This window comes from Hyaena hyaena, unplaced genomic scaffold (genome assembly GCF_003009895.1).
Source record: "Hyaena hyaena isolate Hyena2069 unplaced genomic scaffold, ASM300989v1 scaffold_36, whole genome shotgun sequence".
Lineage (NCBI taxonomy): Eukaryota > Metazoa > Chordata > Mammalia > Carnivora > Hyaenidae > Hyaena > Hyaena hyaena.
The window spans coordinates 3370590-3393912 of record NW_024080668.1 but is presented as its reverse complement, the minus strand read 5'-3'; the positions used below and the strand labels follow the sequence as shown (position 1 = coordinate 3393912).

Below are 23323 nucleotides of genomic sequence, written 5' to 3'. Positions count from 1 at the left end.
CTGCTTCGGATCCTCTGTCTTCCTCTCTCTCTGCCCTTCCCCTGCTGTGTGCACACGCACTCTCTCTCTAATAAATAAACATTTTAAAAATTAAGAATAGAAGCATTTACAATGAAGTATGGTAATGTGTTATGGTAGAAGTACAGGATTCTCTGGGAACTCAAACTAGAGGCATCTTGTCTGGTCTAGAAGGCTTGGGGAAAGATTCCTAGGGGAAATAGGTTTTGCAGTGAGACTTGTTTGGTTCATCGGATGAAGGAGGAGAAGGAAAAGAGTATTCTACGAGGAGGGAACAGCAGGTGTGAAGGTCTAGAGGTGGGAGAGAGCATGATGGACAAGATCTGTGCTGTCTGATATGGGAGCTACATGTGGCTCTTGTACATTTAAAAGAGTCTGAATTGAAATGTGCTGTAAGTGTGGTACGTAGCACAAAACAAGTCAGACTGAAACACATCTCATTAGACACTACAAAAAAAATGAAAATGCAGAATATCTCGTTAATAGCTTTAATACTGAATATATATTGCACTGATAATATTTTGGATATTTGGGGGTCAAATAAAATGTATTATTAAAATTAGTATCCCCCATTTCCTTTTTTTAAAAAAATGTGGCTCTCGGAAACTTTTAAGTTCCGTAAGTGACTTGCATTATATTTCTATGCACACCACTGTGGCAGATGAAGTGGAAAAGGTACAGCACAGGTAGGGCCCAGAGTGCAGGGGGAGAGGGTGAGGGGTGAGGCCCAGGAGAAGAAATCAGAGGTCGGGTCAGAAAGGGCAGAGTAAGGCACAGGAAAGACTCTGGATTCTCCCATAAGGAAAATGAGCAGTGGTATAAGCATATGTACTCATAGAAAGATCATCCTGCCTGCAGTGTGGACAGCCGATGGGATCCAGTGAGACTAATTAGGAAGCTGCTGCCCTTCTCTGGGTAAAAGACAACAGTATCCTCAATGGCAGTGTTCTCTCAAGATAGCTAACTTACGGGGCCAGATCCCTAAGCCCACCCTTCATGGGGATCAGACCAGAGATATTATGACACCCTAAATTCTGCCCTAGAAAAAAAAGAAAAATGCACACAAAAAACAATGTGATAGGTCTGGTTAAAGTTCAAGTAAGGGAATGGGTAAAATTCTTATTTTTTTAAGTTTATAGCATTGTAAATATGCAAGTCTTGGAAAAAGATTGGTTTTTTTTATATTTATTTATTTTTGAGAGACAGGTTCAAGTGGAGGAGGGGCAGAGAGAGAAGGAGACACAGAATCTGAAGCAGGCTCCAGACTCTGAGCAAACGTTCAGCACGGAGCCTGACATGGAGCTCGAAACCACGAACTCTGAGATCACGACCTGAGCCGAAGTCGGACGCTTAACCTACTGAGCCACCCAGGCGCCCCTGGAAAAGGACTGATTGATACCTTCTACCTCAGTGGTAAGAAGCTGCCCCACCTGAATGACCCCAACACAGAGAACGCCAATAATCCAACATGGAAGGAAGGTTCCCTCCGGTCCCCATTCTCATGAGGGCCCTGGGCCATCAGACCCAGAAACTGAAGCTGAAACAGAACCAGATCTACAATCAGTTCTAGGGAAACAGCACGAGGGTCTGGGAGCCTGTGCTCTCTCAAGGCACCAGAACAATTGCTGCCTTGCAGCCTCGGCTCAAAGTGGACTGAGCAGTGTCCTCTTCTGGCCGTGTGGCTACAAGTGAAGGTATGTGCTTCTGCCCCGAGCCCCTTTCGTCTTGCCCAAAATATTCTGTGATCTCCAAAAAAAAAAAAAAAAAGCTATAAATATTTTCCTTCTGGAAAACTGGATGGAAAAAATATAGCTATTATGATTTGTAATAATTCTTGGGCATGAAACCCAAGTAACTTGGAAAACATAATCTGTCTTCAATTTGATGACTTAAATGAGACATCCTAGAGTTTTTTTTAATGCTTTTATTATTTACTTTTGAGACAGAGAGAAAAAGCACAGGCAGAGGAGGGGCAGAGAGAGAGGGAGACACAGAATCTGAAACAGGCTCCAGGCTCTGAGCTGCCAGCACAGAACCCGATGTGGGACTTGAACCCAAGAACCGCAAGATCATGACCTGAGCTGAAGTCGGACACTTAACCTACTGAGGCACCCAGGCGCCCCCTAAGTGAGACATTCTAAAGTTAATACCCTGGTCTTGTCATTTCTACTCAATTAATTTTTGTACACACACTCAAGCAAACCTTTATTCAATTACAATGAATACAGAATGTCTATCTCCACCCAGGTTTTCAAAAGCACTAGGATTTTGAGAATTGCCCCATCCCTGGAGGGTAACTCTCTTTATGGAAAAATGATACGAAGCCACGGGCCTAATCCTATTCCAGTCTACTTAGAACCCTCGGCTACACAACAGATGGCTCTTCTGAGGCTCATAATCACTGGGTAAAGCTGAGTGTACCCTTCCCAGACATGATGAGGCACTGACCTTTAGCTGAAGTCTGGTGCATACGAATCTTTTTGGAGGCCACAAACTGTAGCACTTTTTCCACATTGTTCTTCATCTCCTGTTGGTTACTGGGACTCAGCTGTACCCCATTCAGCTTTTCTCCTGCTGTTTGAAGAGAGAAAATATGTGAAGTTACAGGGAGGAACAGTATCAAAGCTTCATAATAGCCGACACTGAGAAAAGGAATATTTTATGTAAATGCTAAGATTATATATAAATATGCAAGTGATTTAAGCCTTGGTGCTTGTAATTTGGATCAGGGAATACGAGGGTAAAGTCCTTTTGGCGAGCCTTCCAATTTTCAAAGCTATATCCAGGGGCCTGTGAAGTTACTGTGTTTACCCTTATGCACTCAACAAATACACATTGAGCGTACTCTTCTGGGCACCAGTGAAACAGCATGAGCAAGGTGGATATAGCCCATTCCATCACAGAGTTGAGATCTCTAGGGATAACAGATGATGAAGTCAACCAGTTCATGTTGAATAGAATTTCAGGTAGTGATAAGTGCTATGAGGAAAAACAAAGAAGTATGGGATCACGGCTTCCCTGATACTGTATTTGGGCAGAGACTTGAATAGTAAGACACATTAAGATTCGAGGAGGAAGCATTCCAGACTGAGGAATCACAGGTCCAAACCCCAGGGTAGGAATGAGCTCAGCTTCTCTGAAGAACAGCTGTAAGCCTGGTGTGGCTGGAATGGAGAGAGAGAGAGGAGTCAAGTCTGAGGAGAAGGTAGACAGGTAAACAAAGCCATGTCATTTAACTCTGTGGACCAGAGCAGAGAACTTGAATTTTATTCTAAGTGTAATGGGCAGCCAGTGGAGTTTGAGGCAAAGGAGTTACATGATCTGTGTTTTTAAAAGGTGACCCTAGTTGAGCCTTGGTGGTTCAGTTGGTTAACGGTCTGACTCTTGGTTTCGGCTCAGGTCATGACCTAAATAAAGGAGCCTTGCATTGGGCCGTGCATTGACAGTACAGTGCGGAGCCTGCTTGGGATTCCTTCTCTCCCTCTCTTTCTGCCTCTCCCCCATGCATGCATGTGCATGAACTCTCTCTCAAAAAATAAATAAACTTAAAAAAAAAAGTTGGCTCTATATGGACTTAGCTTATGTGGAGCAGAAACAGGGAGATTAGTTAGAAAGAAAATGAAAACTTGTCAAGGCAAGGGATAATGGTTTGGCCTCGAGTGGGAAAGCCTGACAGGTGACAAGTCAGGTGAAATTTTAATATGGAGCAGACAGCACATGTGAGGGACTGGGTATGAAATACGAAGAAAAGAGATGAATCAAGGACAACTTCCGAGTGTCCTACTTTAACAGCTAGATGAATGGTACTGTTGTGTGTTACTTCGGTGAAGAAATCTGGAGGATACAGGGATTGGTGGAGAGAAGGATATGAAAAGTTCTGCTTAAGGCAGTGGAGTTAGAGTCATGTTTTAGATAGCCGGGCTGGGATGATGAGCAGGAAGTTGATATTCATGTCTCGAAGTCAAGGAAAAGTTTAGAGCTAAAGATGCAGATGTGGAAAGAGATCACTTGGGGACAGAGAAAACACAGGGCTAAGGACTGAATGTGGGGGATCTCAACATTTAAAGGTCAGGAAGGAGGAAAAAAGCCAGCAGAGCAAGCTAGGGGAGCCAGTTAGGAAGGAGGTTCCTGGAGAGTGTTTGAAGGAGGAGGGAGTGACCAACTGTGTCAAGTTCTGCTAAGCTGAATAAAATGGGGACTGAGGCCAAGCCCCTGGACTGGATAAGGCAAAGGTTGTGACCTTGATGAGAACAGTTTGAGTGGAGAGGTGGGATCAAAAGTCCACTGAGGGCGTGTTAAAGAAAGAATGGGGAACAAGGCAGTGAATTCAGCGAGTTTTGCCAGAGAGCAAGGTCACAATAAAATGCAGCATTTAAGAATCTGGGTTTTGGGAAGCCAAAGAATACATATTCATATTGCCTGTATATGCATAGAATATCTCTGAAAAGAAATGTAAGAAACTGCTAACGCTACTTGCTTCCAGAAAGAACACGTAGCTGGTGCGGGGTGGCAAAAAGGTTTTTATATCCTTTTGCGGCTTCTGCATTTTCTGGCCAATTATATTTTCAAGTATAATCTATTCTAGCAAGTGAAAAATAATGTTTAAAATGAGCTTTGGAATTAAAGCAGGTCTAGCTTTCGCCACATACAGTCATGTGGCCTTGTACAACTGCCTGGCCCTTCTGAACCTCCTGAGAGATGGCACAAAATGGTCATACCTGTATCACACCTGTAGCATAAACCACCCAAAGTAGCACACTTAGCACAATGCTTGACCTACTCTAAGGGCTCAGGGAATTCATTTATTTTTATAAATCTTCTCTTTGAAGCTTGTTTCCTGAAAACAGAGATGACAGAATCTGCTTCTCAAGGTTTGATGATTAAAGGAAATGAAACGAGATTAGAAAGTGTCCAATAGTTGGGAGCTATTCGTGTTACCATCGTTACTATCATTATAAACGAGGGCCCCGATGAACCTGTGAGCTGGCCCAGAGAGGTACTCAGGAGAGGCTGCCTGCAATAAACCTGGCTCCTTCTACACCACTTGTCAGGATGGAGCAAGCGAATCTCTCAAGACTCTACGGAAGGTCAGCGGATGAATATAACAATAATGTCTGAGTGCCTATTATGTGCCAGGCACTTGGTAGGAGTTGTAGACACAGGAAAAAAAAAAAGTTAATACTGAACCTGCTCTTAAGTAAGAGCTCAGTCTATATGGGAGAGAGAGGTAAACAATGACCGCTCAGTGCGGGGGAATACATGACAGAGCTGTGGACAAGTGCTGTGGAAATAAGGGTATGGTACTGTCCAGTAGCCTTTCCGTGGAACATTACTATGGTAGTATCACAGAAGGGCTCCTTTTGCTGGTAACCCTCCTTCTTTCAGCCTGACTCCGATTTCCTTGTCCAGCCTCGGTTTAGACATCAGCGCTTCTGGTAAGCCATCGCTGAGCCCCGAGACCTGGGTTGGGCGCCTCCATCCACCCAGATGCTGCTATCTTGTCCTTGCTCCATCAGAGTCCTAAGTACATTAATGGAATGGAGTTCAGTTTCCAGTCTTTCCAACTAGCTTGGGAGACTCCCAAGAGCATAGACTGTGCTGATAATCACATTCCCGAAGCCCAACAGAGTCCCTGGAACAGTGCCTACTGACTAATAAATACATGAATTAATGATGGGCAAGTATGTTAAACCTTCTCTACTTCCATTTCCATATGTTATAAAGAAGAAGCAAACTGCTCGGAAGGGCACGTGGAGGATAAAGAAGGCACGTTGTGGTTTGTGCCGGCACCAGGCCAGGGGCCACTGACCGACGATCTCGATGAGATATGCCAGGATCACCCCATCCCGAAGATCCTGCCGCAGGTCCTTCACGGGCTTCACTGCTGGCCTCTTCTTGAGCTGTGCGTTCACCCAGGCCACGTACGCCTGGAGCTGTTGCTGGAAAATCAAAGGTGGAAATAAGGAAAAGGAATATTATTCTTATCCTTTGCCCTGCACCCTCTGAGGCAGCATTTGAGATTGGACTACGATGAGAAATCCATATCCAGAGGGAGGAGGAGGTTTCAAGGAAATAAAGAAGAAAGACGGTCAGACATGGAGCATGTTCTAAAATCTCTAGTGTTATGCTAGTCTTCAGGGAAAGCTTACCGCTGACTTGGTGACAGTGTGATGAGTGATGAAACAGCAGATGACTGTTTCAGTGACCAGGACTCTTGCTTTCTTTGAGTTATGCTCTGTTGACCATGGATGGGGCACAGCCAGTTTTAGGGTGTAATCACATGCTGCCAGTAACCCATTGTGTGTCTCAAGAACAATCGCTCATTCTCACATGCACAATGGACAGTGATACTCATAAGGCTGGTCTTGGGGAACCAGAAATAAACAGCAAGCCCGCTCAGAACAGCCTCTCCCATCACTATGTTCTTCACAATGAGACTTAATGGAAATCATCTCACGGTCAACCCGAGATTTATTCTCCTGAGCCCATAATCCTGGGATTGCTACAGAGTTAGTGTTAATCCATGCTTTATGTTGTCAAAGAGGATCTAGTTGCCTAAAATCCGCACAAAGAAGGAAAGAGAAAGGCTTTGGTGAGCAGTACCCTGAAGACTTGGGCGGGGGTTGATGGGGGACTTTCATTTATTGTGGAACAAAGCTAAACCCAGTATCATTACAAACCTGTCGGGCCCAGGCAGGGACACAGAACTCATCCCGGCCCTCGAATACCCTTACATATTCCATTTTGTCCCCTACACAAAGCTTGCATCCGGGTGTTTATTCTAATTTTGCATTTATTCTGAAGATGAGCACTAAATATCAAGAGAGCACATGAACAATATCCCAGAGCAAGCAGCAGTTCTGCTTGGTTTCTGTAGAAGCCCAAGACCCTGGCCCTAAACATTAGGTTCATGGGCTAACAGTATTAAATTACAATCTGGTTAAAGAACAGTTGATTTCTTTCTCTTTATTTATTTTAATATTTTTTATTTATTTCTAGGAGAGAGAGACAGCGTGAGCAGGGGAGGGTCAGAGAGAGAGGTAGACACAGACTCTGAAATATGCTCCAGGCTCTGAGCTGGCAGTCAGCACAGAGCCCGACGCGGGGCTCGAACCCACGAACTGCGAGATCATGACATAAGCAAAAGTCGGACGCTTAACCAACTAAGCCACCCAGGTGCTCCTCTTTCTCTTTTTTTAATGTTTATTTACTTTTTGAGAGAGAGACAAAGCATGAGCTAAGGAAGGAGAGCAGAGAGAGAGGGAGACACAGAATCCGAAACAGGCTCCAGGCTCTGCACTGTCCACGCAGAGCCCAACATGGGGCTCAAACTTACAAACCATGAGATCATGACCTGAGCTGAAGTCGGAGACCCAACCGACTGAGCCACCCAGGTGCCCCAAGAACAGTTGACTTCTAAGCCACAAGTGCTTCTTCAATAAAATGTTGGAAATCACCCACTGATAACTTCCTGAGTTTAAATTAAATCTTTGTTATTTTCTCTGTGTCAATTTGTGGGAATAAATGAAGTCCTTTATAAAGACAGTACTAAGCCAATAAAGTATCAGCTGCTGACAAACTGTAGGAAGTGCCGTGTCAGCAGACAGTAGGGATAAGAGTCGAGTGTCTACCTGAACTACACACTAGTTCTGAAATTTGACACAGGTTTTATCGTACTAATGAAGGTGTCTGGGACAGGACCTGCCACACAACTGATGCTTACTTAACAGTCATTATTATTTTCATCATTATCACCATCTAATTAATCCTCACAAAAGCACTGAAGGGTCATTATCCTCTCCATTCTATGGATGAAGTTCGGAGAAGTGATGTAACTTCCCCAAGTCCCCAGCCAGGACATAGCAGACTTGGTACTGAAATGCCTAACTATGGTCCAAGCATTGACCAAGGGCTTCGTGCTCCCCAACTCACTTGATAGCATAGGGGTGGCCACACCTCCTGCCTTATGTGGGCCAGACCCTTGCCCAAGGGCTGCTCCTGCTGTACAGCCCAAGCACCACGGGAGGCAAAGGGCACCTCTGTAGTAAGCCACTCTGCTCTGGAGAAGAGGAGTTAAGACCAAAAAAGAGGGGCGCCTGGGTGGCTCAGTCGGTTAAGCATCTGACTTTGGCTCAGGTCATGATCTCACCGTTTGTAAGTTCAAGCCCCACATCAGGCTCTGTGCTGACAGCTAGCTCAGAGCCTAGAGCCTGTTTCAGATTCTGTCTCTCTCTCTCTCTCTCTCTCTGACCCTCCCCTACTCATGCTGTTTCTCTCTCAGAATTAAATTTAAAAAAAAAATTAAAAAATATTTTAAGACCAAAAAAGGAATTAAGGGTAACAGCTGGGGTCTGACTTCCTGTATAAACTCCTAGGGGCGCCTGGGTGGCTTAGTCAGTTAAGCGTCTGACTCTTGGTTTCCGCTCAGGTCATGATCTCACAATCTCATGAGTTTGAGCCCCATATGAGACTGCACTGTCAGTGCAGAGCCTGCTTGGGATTCTCTCTCGCGCTCTCCCTCTCTCTGCCCCTCTCCTACTCACGCTGCCTCTGTCTCCCTCTAAATCAATCTTTAAAAATATATTTTAAAAAATTCCTAACCAGTCTCCCTGTACCTGCTATCATCCTCAACCCACCCACCACACATTCTTGCCTGGCCTCTCTTCACTGGCCTTCACTGGCCAGTCCTTCACTGGCCTCTCTTGTCAAGATAAAATGCAACCTCCTTAGCTGCATTTAGTCTGTCATGTGCTGGCCACTGCCTCTACTCCACCTACTCACTACCTGCATTTCAGTTGGTCCAAACCATGTGGGTTGCCCCAAATGCGCCACACTTTCCAGTCACTCTCCCTCCCTGAGCCTGCTGTCTCCTCTTGAGGCTGAGCTTAAGCATCACCTTTTCCAGGAAGCCTTCCCTGACCCTCCCACAGCTCTGATCTCCCTGAGGACATCCAGTGTCACACAGGGTGCAGAGATCACCAGCCCAACCTGAGCCCACACTTTCATGGTTGTTGGGGGGTGGTTCCTGAAAGAAGAAAGGAGGCAAAGGGAACAGTGAGCTCAAAGGAGCTCAGGTCCAAAGTATGCTCAATGCAGGGAATTACATCAATTCAGAATTACTGAACAGTTTAGAGTAACAGGTGCACAACAAATATTTGTTTGAGTCAGTGAATCATTTGTCACATTTCATCAGGCTGAGACTTAAAATGATTGCAAAAGCTAATAATGCAGAGGCAGACAAGGACAAATGGTTTACGTTAGGTCAAGATCATTTCTACTTGAGTAACCACAGTTTTCTTTTGGCTATTGAATAGAAGTTGTGTCTGATGCAAAACTGTTCAGAGGTTCTAACGATACTTTTCATGCACATTATTCTCCCCTCTGGTCTCCAACAAGACGATTCTACAGCATGAATGATAATAATAGCCATCACCGTCTGAACACCTACTCTATGTCAAGGGTCATGCATGCGTGCGTGCATTCATTCATTCATTCATTCATTCATTTTTCAGTAAACTCTATGCCCAATATGGGACTCAAACCCATGACCCCAAGATCAAGAGTCGCACACTCCACCAACTGGGCCAGCCAGGTAACCCTCTGCTAGGCTCTTTAAATACATTTTCCCTAATGCTAATCTACCAGGGAGATTTTACTAGATCTATTTTGCTAATTGGAAACCGAGACTCAAAAACAGTAAACTCACTTGTTCTAGGTTACCAGACAGTAAAGCATGAATATGAAATTCTAACTCTCAAGCCAATGCTCTTTCCACTCAACCACACTATCACCTAAATAACTGCATTCTTGAAGTTTCAGTGAACCTCCCCCAAACTCTCAGAATGGAAGGCACCTTAGTCTATACCACTTTCTCCCCCACATCCAATGCTTGAGTCTCTTGTGTAACCATCTACACTAGGTAGCTGTCTACTATTCCAAGAGTGGCCCCCAGGTGAGCAGCATCAGCATTGCCTGCGAGTCTGGTAGAAATTCCAGACTCAGACTCCACCCCACCCCTACTCCATCAGAACCCACACTTTAAACAGATCTCACAGTGATATATATGCACATTAAAGTTTGAGAAGCACCAATCCAGCCTACTGTTCCCATCCCTGGCTGTGCTTCAAGATCAAAAAGGAAGCTTTTAAAAAACACAGACATGTAGACATTGCCCCAACAAATTCTCTCCAGAGGATATAACTCCAAAAGCTTTACTTTCCCAGGTTCCCCCATATGATTCTTGTAGAGCTAACCTGGGTCTTCTCCTAGCTAAACATTCCAATTCCCTTAACCAAGGGGTTCTGTAAACCCTGATTACGTATCAGAGTCACTGGAGAAGCTTTTTAAAAACACTAATGTCTGCCCAGCAATTGCACTACTAGGTATTTACCCAAAGGATACAAAATTACTGATTCAGAGGGGCATATGCACCCCGATGTTTACAGCAGCATTATCTACAATAGCCAAATTATGGAAAGAGCCCAAATGCCCACTGATTGATGAATGGATACAGAAGATGTATATGTATACAATGGAATATTACACAGCCATCAAAAGAATGAAATCTTGCCATTTGCCATGACGTGGATGGAGCTACAGGGTATTATATTAAGCAAAATAAGTCAGAGAAAAATATCATGACTTCACCCATATGTGGAATTTAAGAAACAAAACAGATGAACATGGCGGTGGGGAAGACAGGGAAACAAATCCTAAGAGGCTCTTTTATTTTTTAATTTGAGAGGGGTGGGGAAGAACATGCAAGCAGGAGAGAGGGGCAAAGGGAGAGAGAGAATCTTAAGCAGGTTCCACATTCAGCGCAGAACCCCACTCGGGCGTCAGTCCCACAACCCTGGGATCATGACCTAAGCCAAAATCAAGAGTCAGACGTTCAACTGACTGAGCTACCCAGGCACCCCGAGACTCTTAAATATAGAGAATAAACAGGGTTTCTGGAGGGGAGATGGGCAGAGGATGGGCAAGGTGGCTGATGGGTATATGAGGGCACCTGTGTTGAGCCCTGGGTGTTATATATAAGTGATGAATCACTAAATTCTACTCCTGAAATCAATATTACACTATATCTTAAATAACTAGAATTTTTTTAAAAACCTAAAAAAATTACTAATGTCTGTCAGGCCCACCACAGAATAGGCAGAATTTCTGAGGGTGGGGCCCAGGTATACTGATATTCTGTGAATTCTTTTACATACATCCAGAGTTGTGAGCCAAGGCCAACATTCCTTATACCAAATGGTTTCAAGTATTACTGATCTCCTGTCTCAATCTCTCTGAAACCAAGGCATCTTAAACCCAACACAATCCTCTGGGTTTAGAGTAATGAAGATTCCTCATTCAAGATATTTGTTTTTCTTTTCTTTCCTTCTTCCTTCCTCTCTTTCCTTCCTTCCTTGGCCACCAGAACACACTATTGACCTACACTAAGGGGTTATTCACAGCTCCTAAGTATTACTTTTTTTAAATTTCATTGTTCATTTTCAAATAATTTCAGACTTACATAAAAGTGGCAAAAATGGTACAAAGAGCTTCCCCAAATGCTTCCCTACCCCATAACAGGGTCAGAACAGGACAGTCACACTGACACAGTACCATTACACAATCTCCAGACCTTATTCAGATTTCCCCAGTTGACTCACTGTCCTTCTTTGGTCCAAGATCTCACACTACATCTAGTTGTCCTGTCCCTCTGGTCTCCTTCAGTCGGGGACAGTTGCTAAGTCTTTCTGTCTTTCATGATCTTGACAATTTTGTTTTTTTTTTTTTTACATATTTTTATTTATTTCTAGGAGAGAGAGAGAGAGACAGCGTGAACAGGGGAGGGTCAGAGAGAGAGGGAGTCACAGACTGAAACAGGCTCCAGGCTCTGAGCTGGCAGTCAGCACAGAGCCCGACGCGGGGCTCGAACCCACGAACCGCGAGATCATGACCTAAGGGAAAGTCGGACGCTTAACCGACTAAGCCACCCAGGCGCCCCGATCTTGACAATTTTGAAGACTACTGCCCAGTTATTTTGTACACTGTCCCTCAATTTGGATTTATCTCAAATTTCTTACTGATCAAATTCAGGTTATGGACTTGGGGCATACAGTACCCTTCTCTGTGCATCATATCAAAAGGCACATGATGCCAATACATCTCATTATTGGTGAAATTAATTGTGATCACACAGTTAAGGTAGTGTCTGCCAGGTTTCTCTACTGTAAAGTCGACATTTTCCCCCTGTAATAAGTATTTTGTGGGAAGATTCTTTGAGATCATGAAAATATCCTTTTTCCTGTCCATTTAAAATTTAACATCCATTTTTCTTTCCTAAAAATCATTGAGTTTTCTTTTCCTGATTGATCACTATGACATCTCCCAAATGATGATTTTCTAATTCCATCATTCCTTCTACACTTACTAGTTGGAATTCCTAATATGAGGAAAAGCTCTCCCTCTCCCCCCATTTACTTATTTATATCAGTATAGAATCATGGGTATTTATTTCACTTTCATTTATTATATTAATCCATTACTATCATTATTTTTGCTGCTCAAATTGGGACAAATGTTGGTTCCTGTCTCCTTTTCACATGCTCCAGTCACTTTTTTAAAAATTGTGGTAAAAAAAAAAAAAACATAGGGGAGCCTGGGTGGCCCAATTGGTTGAGCATCCGACTTCAGCTCAGGTCATGATCTCATGGTTTGTGGGTTCGGGCCCCACGCCAGGCTCTATGCTGACAGCTTGCTCAGAGCCTGGAGCCTGCTTCAAATTCTGTGTCTCCTTCTCTCTCTGCCCCTCCCCTGTTCGTGCTCTGTCCCTCTCTGTCTCTCAATAATAATTAAATGTAAAAAAAAAATAACATAAAATTTATCATCTTAACTATTTTTGAGTGTACAGTTCAGTATATTCACACTGTTGTGCAGTGAATCTGCAGATCTTTTTCATGTTGCAAAATGAAACACTATACTCATTAAACAACAAATCCCATTTCCCTTCCTCCCAGTGCCTGGCAATCATTGTTCTACTTTCTGTTTCTATAAATTCGACTATTTTAGACAACTCAGATACATGGAATCATACAGTACTTGTCTTTTTGTGATTGGCTTATTTCACTCAGTGTAATGTCCCTAAGGTTCATACGTGTTCTCCCTTGTGTGAGATTTTCTTTCCTCTTTAAGGCTGAATAATATTCAACTGTATGTTTATACCACACTTTGCCTATTCATTCATCGGTGGGTTGCTTCTACCTCTTGGATTTTGTGAATAATGCTCCTATGAAAGTGAGTGTACAAATACCTCTTTAAGATCCCACTTTCACTTCTTTTAGATACAGACTCACAAGTAGGACTGCGGGCTCATATAGCCTGATCATGTTCTTTGAACATTTCCTTACTTCCCGGCATCATGAGATATTCCACACTCCTCATCTTACAGTTTCCCTGCCCAGCTCTGGAATCAGCTATTTCTCAAAAGAACTCTGGTTCTTTGGTTTTTAGAAACCAAAATCTGGGCATGAGTTGTGCTCATTATTACCAGGGTTACATTCTTGGCCCTCTGGGTAGTAGAGTAGGAAATACATGTATGTATACGCACATACGCACATTTCTGTATGTATTTACCTTGACAGACACACCATGAATTACAGCATTAATTACACTGATTCCTCCTCCAACCCAGCCCACAGAGTTCACTCCTTCCTGTCCCCTTTCCTTGTTATAACTCCTCTCTCCCAGAGAGAAACCAGAACTCTCACTCTCCACCATATATTTACTAATATTTGCTCAATCCTAGAAAACACACAAATGAGCATCAGACTTACTAACTCACACCCTGTGAAAAATTAACTTTCCAACCATAATATAATATTTGTGCTTGGTTCTTTTTGTCTTTAGTCTTATAGTTTAGAGTCAAAATGCTGATTCAAAAAGTGACTTAACTTAGTTCTTTTCTTCTCCAGTGCCTTCAGTGTGGTTATGTTATTCACTTGTAATACAGTTGGGTTTGTTTTGTACCATCACTATTCCATTTTGGGTTCTCTCCACATTTTGGATGATTAGGTGAAAAATTAGCATGATCCTAAAAGTCAGAGCTATACAAAAACATCTAGTCAGGAAAATGTCACTCCTCCATCATTCTTTCTACTCCATTCCCTTCTCTCAGTTCTTTCCACCTATTCCCATCCACCCCTATAAACAACCGCATGAGTTCCAGTTTATCCAGAAAAACGACTCGTGTATACTTGCTTATTTCCTTTTCTTTCTTATGTGAAAACTAGCACAGCACTAATATTCTTTTTGTATTTGAACTTTTCACTTTGCTTCACTTAATAGTCTGGAAATTGCTCTACACTAGTTTAGAGGCTTTCTTTATTCATGTTTACAGCAACCATAGTACTCCATTATGTGGGTATACCATAATTTATATAACCATTCTCCTGTATATGGGCACTTGGGTTTTTCCCAATGTTTTACAATTATTAACAAGGCTGCAGTGAGTGAACATCGTATAGGTTTGTGTATTTTCACGTGGATGCAGGTCTACCTTCAGGGTAGATTCCAAGACATGGGATTGCTGGATCAAGAGGCACACAGGTATGTAATTTTATCAGATATTGCCAAATCCCCTGCCAAAAGCATCGTATCTGTTTGCATTCCCATGAGGAATACAGGAGTGCACTTTCCCACAGTCTTGCCAACAGAATATCTTGTCATGCTTTTAATTCTTGCCAATGTGATAAGTGAGAAATTGTATCTCAGTGTTTTAATTTTCATTTCTTTCATTATGAGTTTGAATCTCTTTTTGTAGGTTTAGTAATCCATTTTATATATCTTACCTTTTATAACTTTTTTCATATCTGAATGTATTATCTGTTCAGATCTTTTTCTCATTTTTCTTTTCTTTTTTTTTATTTTTCAAAATCTTTATTTGAGAGAGAGAGAGAGAGCATGAGCGGGGTAGAGTAAGAGAGGGGGGGGAGCCACAGAATCCAAAACATGCTCCAGGCTCCAAGCTGTTAGCACAGAGCCTGACGTGGGGCTCAAACTCACAAACTATGAGATCATGACCTGAGCCAAAGTTGGACACTCAACTGACTGAGCCACCCAGATGCCCCTTTTTCTCATTTTTCTGTCAAAGTTTTTGGTCTTTTGTCCTTCCATTTTTAAGAACTCTTTGTATCTTGGGAATGTTACCCTTTTGTTTCTGATATATGTTGCAGAGACTTCTCAGTTTGTCAGTTGTCTTTTGACTTAACTCAGGGTGTCTTTTCGGCCATGAAAGAGTTATTTTTTTTTTTGAAAGAGTTATTTTTATACAATCAAGTTTATTGATCATTTATTATATTGCTTCTGAATTCTGAGTGATGGTTAGAAAGCCTTTCCCTTTCCTGAGGGAAGAAGAATCCACCTCTGTTTTTTTCTAGTACTTGTCCCATTTTATTTTTTACATTCAGATCCCTAATCCATTTGGAGTCTATTTTTGCATATGATGTGAGAAATAAATCCAATTCATCCTTTACAAAAAAAACACCATTAATTAAAAAGTCCCTCTTTACCCCAATGGTCTGAGATGCTACCTTTATCATGTATCGAATTTCCAGAAGTCCTTGGGTCTATTTATGGGCTTTGCATCCTACATAACTCATATCTTTGTTTATTCATGCATCGTGTTTTAATTATAGAGGCTTTACAGTACATTTTAATGCCAGTAAAGCTAGTCCCTCCCCCCTGAAAATTTCCTTTTTTGTATTTTCTTGAATATTCTTGCATATTTATTTCTCCATATGAATTTTGTTATCTTTACCTAACTCCCTTAAAAAAGCCTGTTAGAATTTTTATTGGGATTATATTACATTTATAAATTAATGTAGGGAGACCTGTCATATTTAAAATGTTAAATCATAGTACTCAAGAATGGGAGATGCTGTTTCTTTTGTTCAAATGTGTCTTCCAGGAGCATTCAAAAGAATTTTTTTTTTAATATTTTTATTTATTTCTAGGAGAGAGAGAGAGACAGCGTAAACAGGGGAGGGTCAGAGAGAGAGGGAGATACAGACTCCGAAACAGGCTCCAGGCTCTGAGCTGGCAGTCAGCACAGAGCCCGACGCGGGGCTCGAACCCGCGAAACGCGAGATCATGACCTAAGCGAAAGTCGGATGCTTAACCGACTAAGCCACCCAGGCGCCCCTCAAAAGAATTTTTTTTAATGTTTATTTATTTTTGAGAGAAAGAGACAGAGCATGAGCAGGAGAGGGGGCAGAGAGAGATGGAGACACAGAATCTGAAGCAGACTCCAGGTTCTGAGCTGTCAGCACAGAGCCCGGTGTGAACCCACGAAAGCATGAGATCATGGCTTGAGCCAATGTCAGACACTTAACCAACTGAACCACCCAGGCACCTCTTCCAGAAGTGTTTTAAAGTTTTCCTCCTATAAATTTTATACATTTCTTGTTAGGTTCATTTCTAAGTACCTAATCTTCCTTGTTCCAATTGCAAATGAGCTTTCCTGTATCATTATGGTCTCTAATTGGCTACTTTTGGGGTATATAAAGCTTTTGATTTCAGTATGTTAATTTTATATACTGTTACCATATCATTTATTATTTGAGGTTTATCACTAATTCTCAATATTTCCAGGATTTTTATCATGTCTGCAAAAAGAAATGGTTTTATTTCATTAGTAAGCCTTGTGCCTCTAACCAACTCCTCTGGTCTAATTGCGCCAATTCCTTTGATATGAAGTGGAATGTGGGGGAAGTGGAATGTGGGGCGCCTGGGTGGCTCAGTAGATTAAGTGTCTGACTTCGGCTCAGGTCATGATCTCATGGTTCATGAGGCGGAGGCCCACACAGAGCCCGCTTCAGATCTTCTGTCCCCTTCTCTCTCAGCCCTTCCCTGATCACTCGGTCTCGCTCTTAAAAATAAATAAACATTAAAAAAAAGTGGAATAGAGTGGATAGTGGGCATCCTACCCATGTTTCTAGCCCTATTTGCAGTGTCTCCCAATTTAGGAAGATACAGGTTTTAGGACTAAGGTATATGTATTTTATCATGTTAAATATGTCCATCAAGTCTTATTATTTTCATGACCGTTTGATGAGGAATGGATGTTGAATTTCGATAAAAGTTTTGTCAGCCTTCACTGAGACTTATTAATATGGTATATGATATTAATGGATTTCCTAATAAAGAACCTACTTTTTTTTTTATAGAGTCCTTAATAAGACTCTATATTTCCTCCATAGAAATTAGTCTGTTTACATTTTCTGTCTCTTTCATTTTGGGTCATCTGCATTTCCCTAGGGAATTGTCAATTTCTTCAAAGTTTTAAAATGTTTGCACAGACCTGCAAAGACTCATGATTTGTCCTTTCAATGGTTACTTCTCCATTGTCATTTCTTATTTTGTACACTTGTGCTTTTCTCCCTTTTCTTCTTCACTGCATTAGCTAGTAGTTTGTCTAATTTGATGAATTTTTTCCAAGAATACTGAAAAACAAAATGGTTTCAAGAATTGTTGCTACTAAGTTCCTCTAAACCATGAAGCCTAGAACCAAACACAATGCTCTGGGTATAAAACCAGACACTCAGCTTCCTCATTTTGTCCTCACATTCTCTCCTCCTCCTCCCCCTCCATCCCTCCTCTTCCTCTTCCTCCTCCTCTTCTCTTCTTTTTTTGTTACCGCCTCACATTGCTGACTCACACAGTACTGTCAACCAAGACCCCTACGTAATTTTTAACACATTCCACTGTAAACCAATCTCTTCCATCTTGGTTCTTGTAAAACTGGTCTTCTTGATCCCTATTTACCTACAATAAATTTCACTCGTCAAATTCCATCTCACAAGATCCTTCTAGATGGTATCACTTCATGCATTCATTTATTCAAATCAACCAACATTGCTAGGAATTATGCCAAGCCCAGCTTACAGGCATATAAATAACTACGATACAAAGTAATTACAGCGGCAATAGAGAAATATTAACCAATGCTATCTGTGCACAGAGGGAGTAACAGGATGGAAGGATGTGGGGATCAGGAGGGGTCCAGAGGAAAGAAGACATTTGTCTCGTTCCCTAAGGATGTTCGCCAGCTGGAGAAGGGGAGAAGGGCATCCAACGGAGGGGTGGTTAAAAATAAAATTTAAAAAAGCGCAGTGAAGGCACACGGTATCCTGGAGGAAGAGCCAGCTAACAAATTAGCGTGTGGGCAGAGCCATCAGTGGCAGGCGACAGTGATGGAGAAACAGGTCAGCACAAGACCTCTCTGCACTCAGGTTTTCAGCTCAAAGACCTTCAACAGGAACGTGTGCAGTTTTGAAACCGGAGAGTGAACCAGTAAGACCTGCATCTTAGAAAGGTCATTCTGGAAACAGAGGAGAACACGGGATAGAAGGAGAAGCATCCAGATTTGGAGAAACCGGTGAGGAGACCAGGCAATAATTCGAGTGAAAGAGGACGAGAGCCTGAGCTGAAGCAGTCTAATCAGAAAAGGACAAATTCCAGAAACAACTCAGGACAAAAGCAGTGACAAAAAGAGGAGGTCCACAAAGTCATACCTGAGGGATGATGACGCTTTAACAGAGATGCAAAGTCTGTGAAGAGCAAATAGTTCAATTTTGAAACAGTCTGAGCTACTTGAAGCATCAGAGCAAAGATGTTCCACAGCCAGTTGGCAAAGCACTGGCACTAGAGCACAAGAGATGGGGGTGGGGTGGGAGATGCGTGTGTGAGAGTATGTGTGTGCAGAAGCCACAGACTAGGGGCAAATAAGGCAGTAACTACCATCTACTGAGTGCTTACAACCTGCCAGGACTGTGCTAAGCACTTTACCAATTTATTTATAAAAATAAACATATAAAAATATTTTATATATGCATAAGCAATATATATTTAATATTTATTTATTAATCACCCCCTCCAAAGCATACACACACACTAGTCCCCAATTTACAGATGTGGAACCAAAATTTACAGCAACAACATGCCCAGGGTCAAAGAGCTCCTAAGTGGAAGAAAAGGAATTTGAATTCGATGTTGACTCCAAATCCTGGTATCTTACAACACCCCCAAAAATAAGACGAACTTTAAAAAGCTTTTTGGCAAGAAAGGGAGTGGAAAGAGCACCAAAGGGAAAGAAGAACATGAAAATGTGCTGACTGCCAATTCTTGTCGGCCACTGAATGAGGCACTTTTTATGTACTATCTCCTTTAATCCTCATACCCAGTGGTTAAAGCCTATGTAATTAGCCCTGTTTCTTACATAGGAGGCCTTGCTCGAGACCACAGCACTGATGAATGGCAAAAAAGGGATCTGAAACCGCTCCACCTTACTCCAAAGAATATAATGACATGAGCAAAATTACAATTATTGGGGCACCCAGCTGGCTCAGTCAATAGAGTGTGAGATTCTTGATCTCACTTGATCTCAGGGCTGTGTGTTCAAGCCTCATGTTGGGTGTAGAGCTTACTTTAAATAAATAAATAAATAAATAAATAAATAAAAATAATTTTAGAATTAGGCAATCCAATGGATTGAAAAAGAACCAGGAGAAAGTGCTATGTAGGAATTCAAGGATGACAGAACTTTAAGACGGGTGGTCAGTAAGGTCAAATGCTGTCAAAAAGTCAGGCTAAGGACCAGAAAGCCCATTTCATTTAATTAACAGGCTCTGGTGACCTTTTCGAGTACAGTTACTGCAGAGTGATGGGTGAGAAGTCAGACGGGAGTGAACCAGGCAGCCACCAGGAAGCAGGGAAAGAGAGCAGTGAGGGGAGGAGAGGGTGTGAGCTGGAGCACAAGGGGGTGAGGGAACAAGGGTGTGGCTCGAAGGGAAGATCTCTGCAGGCAGAGCCGAGACCTTAGTGACTGAGAGAAACAGATTCAAGGGGAGGGTGTGAGTGATGCGGCAAGGTTTTAGAGGAGAGGACGACGTCCTCCTCTGACCGTGAGGAGGTTGGAGCAGGTACCTACGTGGCGAGATGGCCAAGAAGTGTCACCGGACTAACTAGCAGGAGTTTGCTCGAGGGTGAGTCACATATAGAAACCACAGCAGGTGGAGCTGTGGCACAAAGGAAACTTTTATTTGCGGCAAATTAAGGAGATCACAGGGAGTAAGGTGCAAAGCCAAAACTCCCCGATGGGTTCCTTTTCTTTAGGGTTAGGATGAATATTCACAAGGGGGAGGCTTTGTCCTGGTGTGCAGTCACAGGCATAAGGTCACACACGGGGCTTCAGGTAAACTTGCCTATACATGTGTAGTATGTTATGTAAATGAGGCTTGTGCTCCTCCTTGGGTGGAGATTTTAGTACGATAATGAGGTAAAGGTAACCTTTGGTCATCCCATGGGTCACCCGGCAGTCCATCAGCTCAGGGGTGTCAGGGGTTAAGCTCAAACTGGTCTGGGCAGTATTACTTCAGGGGTAGTTTCTTGGTTCAGGCCTGTGGGGGAGAGGGGGGTCTTTAGTCTAAGTTAAGAGATAAACTGGGAAGAAGAGCTCAAGGGGAAAAGGTGGGACAGAAATCAGTGCCAATAGGCAGGTGAGCGGTGAAAGGTCAGGTCTCGGGATCTAGCTGGTGACCGAGGGAAGTGGAAGGAGCTCCAATCCAGCGGCCCCTCCCCATGATGCAGCAGGCCGGCTAGCTGCGGAGAGAGACAGGGACGGGCAGAACGAAGGAGGCTGCAGGAAGGGACGCTGTGGGAAGCTGGGAAGAACAGTGACTGCTAAAGATGTCCTGGTAGCACCAAAGACTCAGCTGGGGCTGCAAACCAGGATTCTGTCACCGAAACCATGGCCGGGGCGGTATGATCGCCCCCGGCACTGGCACGGCTTGGCAGCCTGCGAGGAACCCGTGGTGGGCGCATCCAGGACGGGCAGCCATCACGAAGCAAAGGGAGTGTGGGGGCTGGTGAAAGCGTCTTTGAAGTGACTACCGGTGGCATCTGCACCGGGGACAGGATGTCAAAGGAGCACTGAGAACCTGAAGGACAGAGAAGGCTGATGAGATTGAAAATGAGTTTGATGGCAAGGGAGGAGTGTGGAAATTGAGGTTGGGAGCAGAGAGCATAATCTCAGAGATCAAGGTGTCAAGGGTACTACCCTTCTGTGGAGTACATCCCAGGATGTGGCCTCACTGTGGTGGCACAGAGGGGACAATCACTGCAGTGGGGACGGGAGGCTAGACTGTATCCATCTCGGGGCCTGCAGGCAGTCCAGGAGAGCGGTAGGTGGGTGTCCAAGTGCTGAGGACTGTTCCTGTTCTGCCCACATTCAAGTCATTTAAAAAACTGAGAAGCATGAACTCACTGAAAAAAATGAAATCACTGGTATCACTGATTAAATCATTGATTGAATCCTTGATAAAATCTTTTTGATTGAAGAATGTCATGTCACTATGTCTGCATGTTGACAGAGACTCCTCAATGGCATCTAACAAAGGGATGGCAGACTCACAACTGAGTGGGGCCACTGTCATCCACGGGTTAGGTCTCTGCCCACCCAGTAAGCCGGATCCGGGAAGCCAAGCTCTAAGGTGACCCTCCTCTTTGATCTGGAGACATCTGTACCTCACATCCAATGGGAAGGCCAGACCCTGTTCTGGCTATAAACGCCTACTGCTGGCTCTGAACAAGTGGATTTGAAGGACAAAGACACTCAGGAGAACCAGCCACACAACCCACTTCCCCCACAAAGATGTTTATCTTCAAAGAGGCCTGTGTTGCAAGCCTAGGCCCTGAGTAGCAATGCTGCTTGGTTTTAAAATTTACTAGAGCTACTTCTGCAGCAGATGAAATACCATATGCTTTTGCAAGAGGCTGTTACTCTCGGGGGTTGAACTAGTAGTTTTATTCTCCTCCTCCTCTTCCTTCTTTTTTTTGGTCCCATAATCTTTTCTCAAGTTATAAACCCATGTGAGAGCCAGATCTGTAAAATAGGGAGAAGTAGAGATTCCCTAGTTAGGGCCACGGGGAGGGATCCAGAGCCAGGCTCACTCACTCGCTCTTCCTCTACCTCTAACTCCCTACCCCAGCCACAGGAGATAGCTTAAGGGCTTCTTGCAGCAGGTGGGGAAAAAAAAAAAACCCACTGAATTTCATTTACTTCTTTTTTTTTTTTTTTAACTTTTTAATGTTTTATTTATTTCTAGGAGAGAGAGAGAGACAGCGTGAGCAGGGGAGGGTCAGAGAGAGAGGGAGTCACAGACTGAAACAGGCTCCAGGCTCTGAGCTGGCAGTCAGCACAGAGCCCGACGCGGGGCTCGAACCCACGAACTGCGAGATCATGACCCAAGCGAAAGTCGGACGCTTAACCGACTAAGCCACCCAGGCGCCCCAAATTTCGTTTACTTGTAGCACTATCATTTTATTAGTCAATTATTCAGTGAAGACAAGATGCCAATAGGTTCAGCAGGATGAAAATATCTGGAAAATGAACATATACATCTTGATTATGCTCCTAGTTCTTGGTCTATTTCCAAAAACAACAGCTGGAGGATCACAACAGGACAAGAGATTCAAATCAGCCCCACAGGGTGGTGGAGCTAACAGCTCTGGGCGTAGCTACCCAGGTCACAGTGATTCCCCTTCTGTAGAAACATGCCCCACCTGCATACACAGTGATGGGCCCTAGGTCTGGGCTGGTATGACATCACCTCCTCCAATGGCCACAGCTGATTGGTCCAGCTGAGTTGACTGTTCAAGTCCAGCCAATCTCTGGAATTTTTTGATCTGGCCTCCAGGAATAGAATCAGTCTCCTTCTCCCCACCCATCTTTCTTTGATAAAGTTGTAAGATATAAAACTTAGATGTTGCCAAAGGCCACGATCCCCACCTGAGAAAGAAAAGCCATATAGAGTGAAAGGGAATAAAGGCACCCAGAGAAAGAACCAGAGATAAGGGGCAAAGAGCAGGGGAGGGAGCCTCCAGTGTTTGAGTTCTTGATTTTCATTGGGACTCTGCTCCATTCCTGCCCTTTCCATGGTTTACTTTTTCAGCCTTTCCTTGGATTCCATGAGTCAGTAAATTCCACTTTCTATTTCTGCTAGCTCAAGATGGGTTCTTGGCACTTGAAATCAAACTAATAAAAAAAAAAAAAAGCAAGACAATCAAACACAATGTCAGTGACAGAACTAATCTTGCTCCAGATTTAACATCTCTAACTTGTTCTGAGGAAGCTGGAAAGACGCCTGTTTAATCCAGAAATCTAGAAAGACAGAGTTTTTGTGACAGTCCTTTGAGTCGGGCCTCAGGGGGAGGAAAAGTGGATACAGTAACACTCTAAGCTGTCTGAGCAGGATTTTGG

At 43.3% G+C, this 23323-nt stretch overlaps 1 protein-coding gene across 6 annotated transcripts in view; it reads right to left on the bottom strand.

The window, feature by feature from the left end:
* The window catches only part of DIXDC1 (DIX domain containing 1), a 63970-nt gene that overhangs the window by 34169 nt on the left and 6478 nt on the right, over positions 1-23323 (bottom strand). For 5 of the 6 annotated variants that reach the window (XM_039229176.1, XM_039229174.1, XM_039229177.1 and 2 more), the window contains exons 2-3: positions 5828-5957; positions 2467-2592 (exon numbers count right to left, since the gene is read on the bottom strand). In XM_039229176.1, the coding sequence (XP_039085107.1) occupies positions 2467-2592; positions 5828-5957 (256 nt within the window). The remainder of the gene's footprint in view (positions 1-2466; positions 2593-5827; positions 5958-23323) is intronic. The other variant, XM_039229172.1, reaches the window with a different exon arrangement.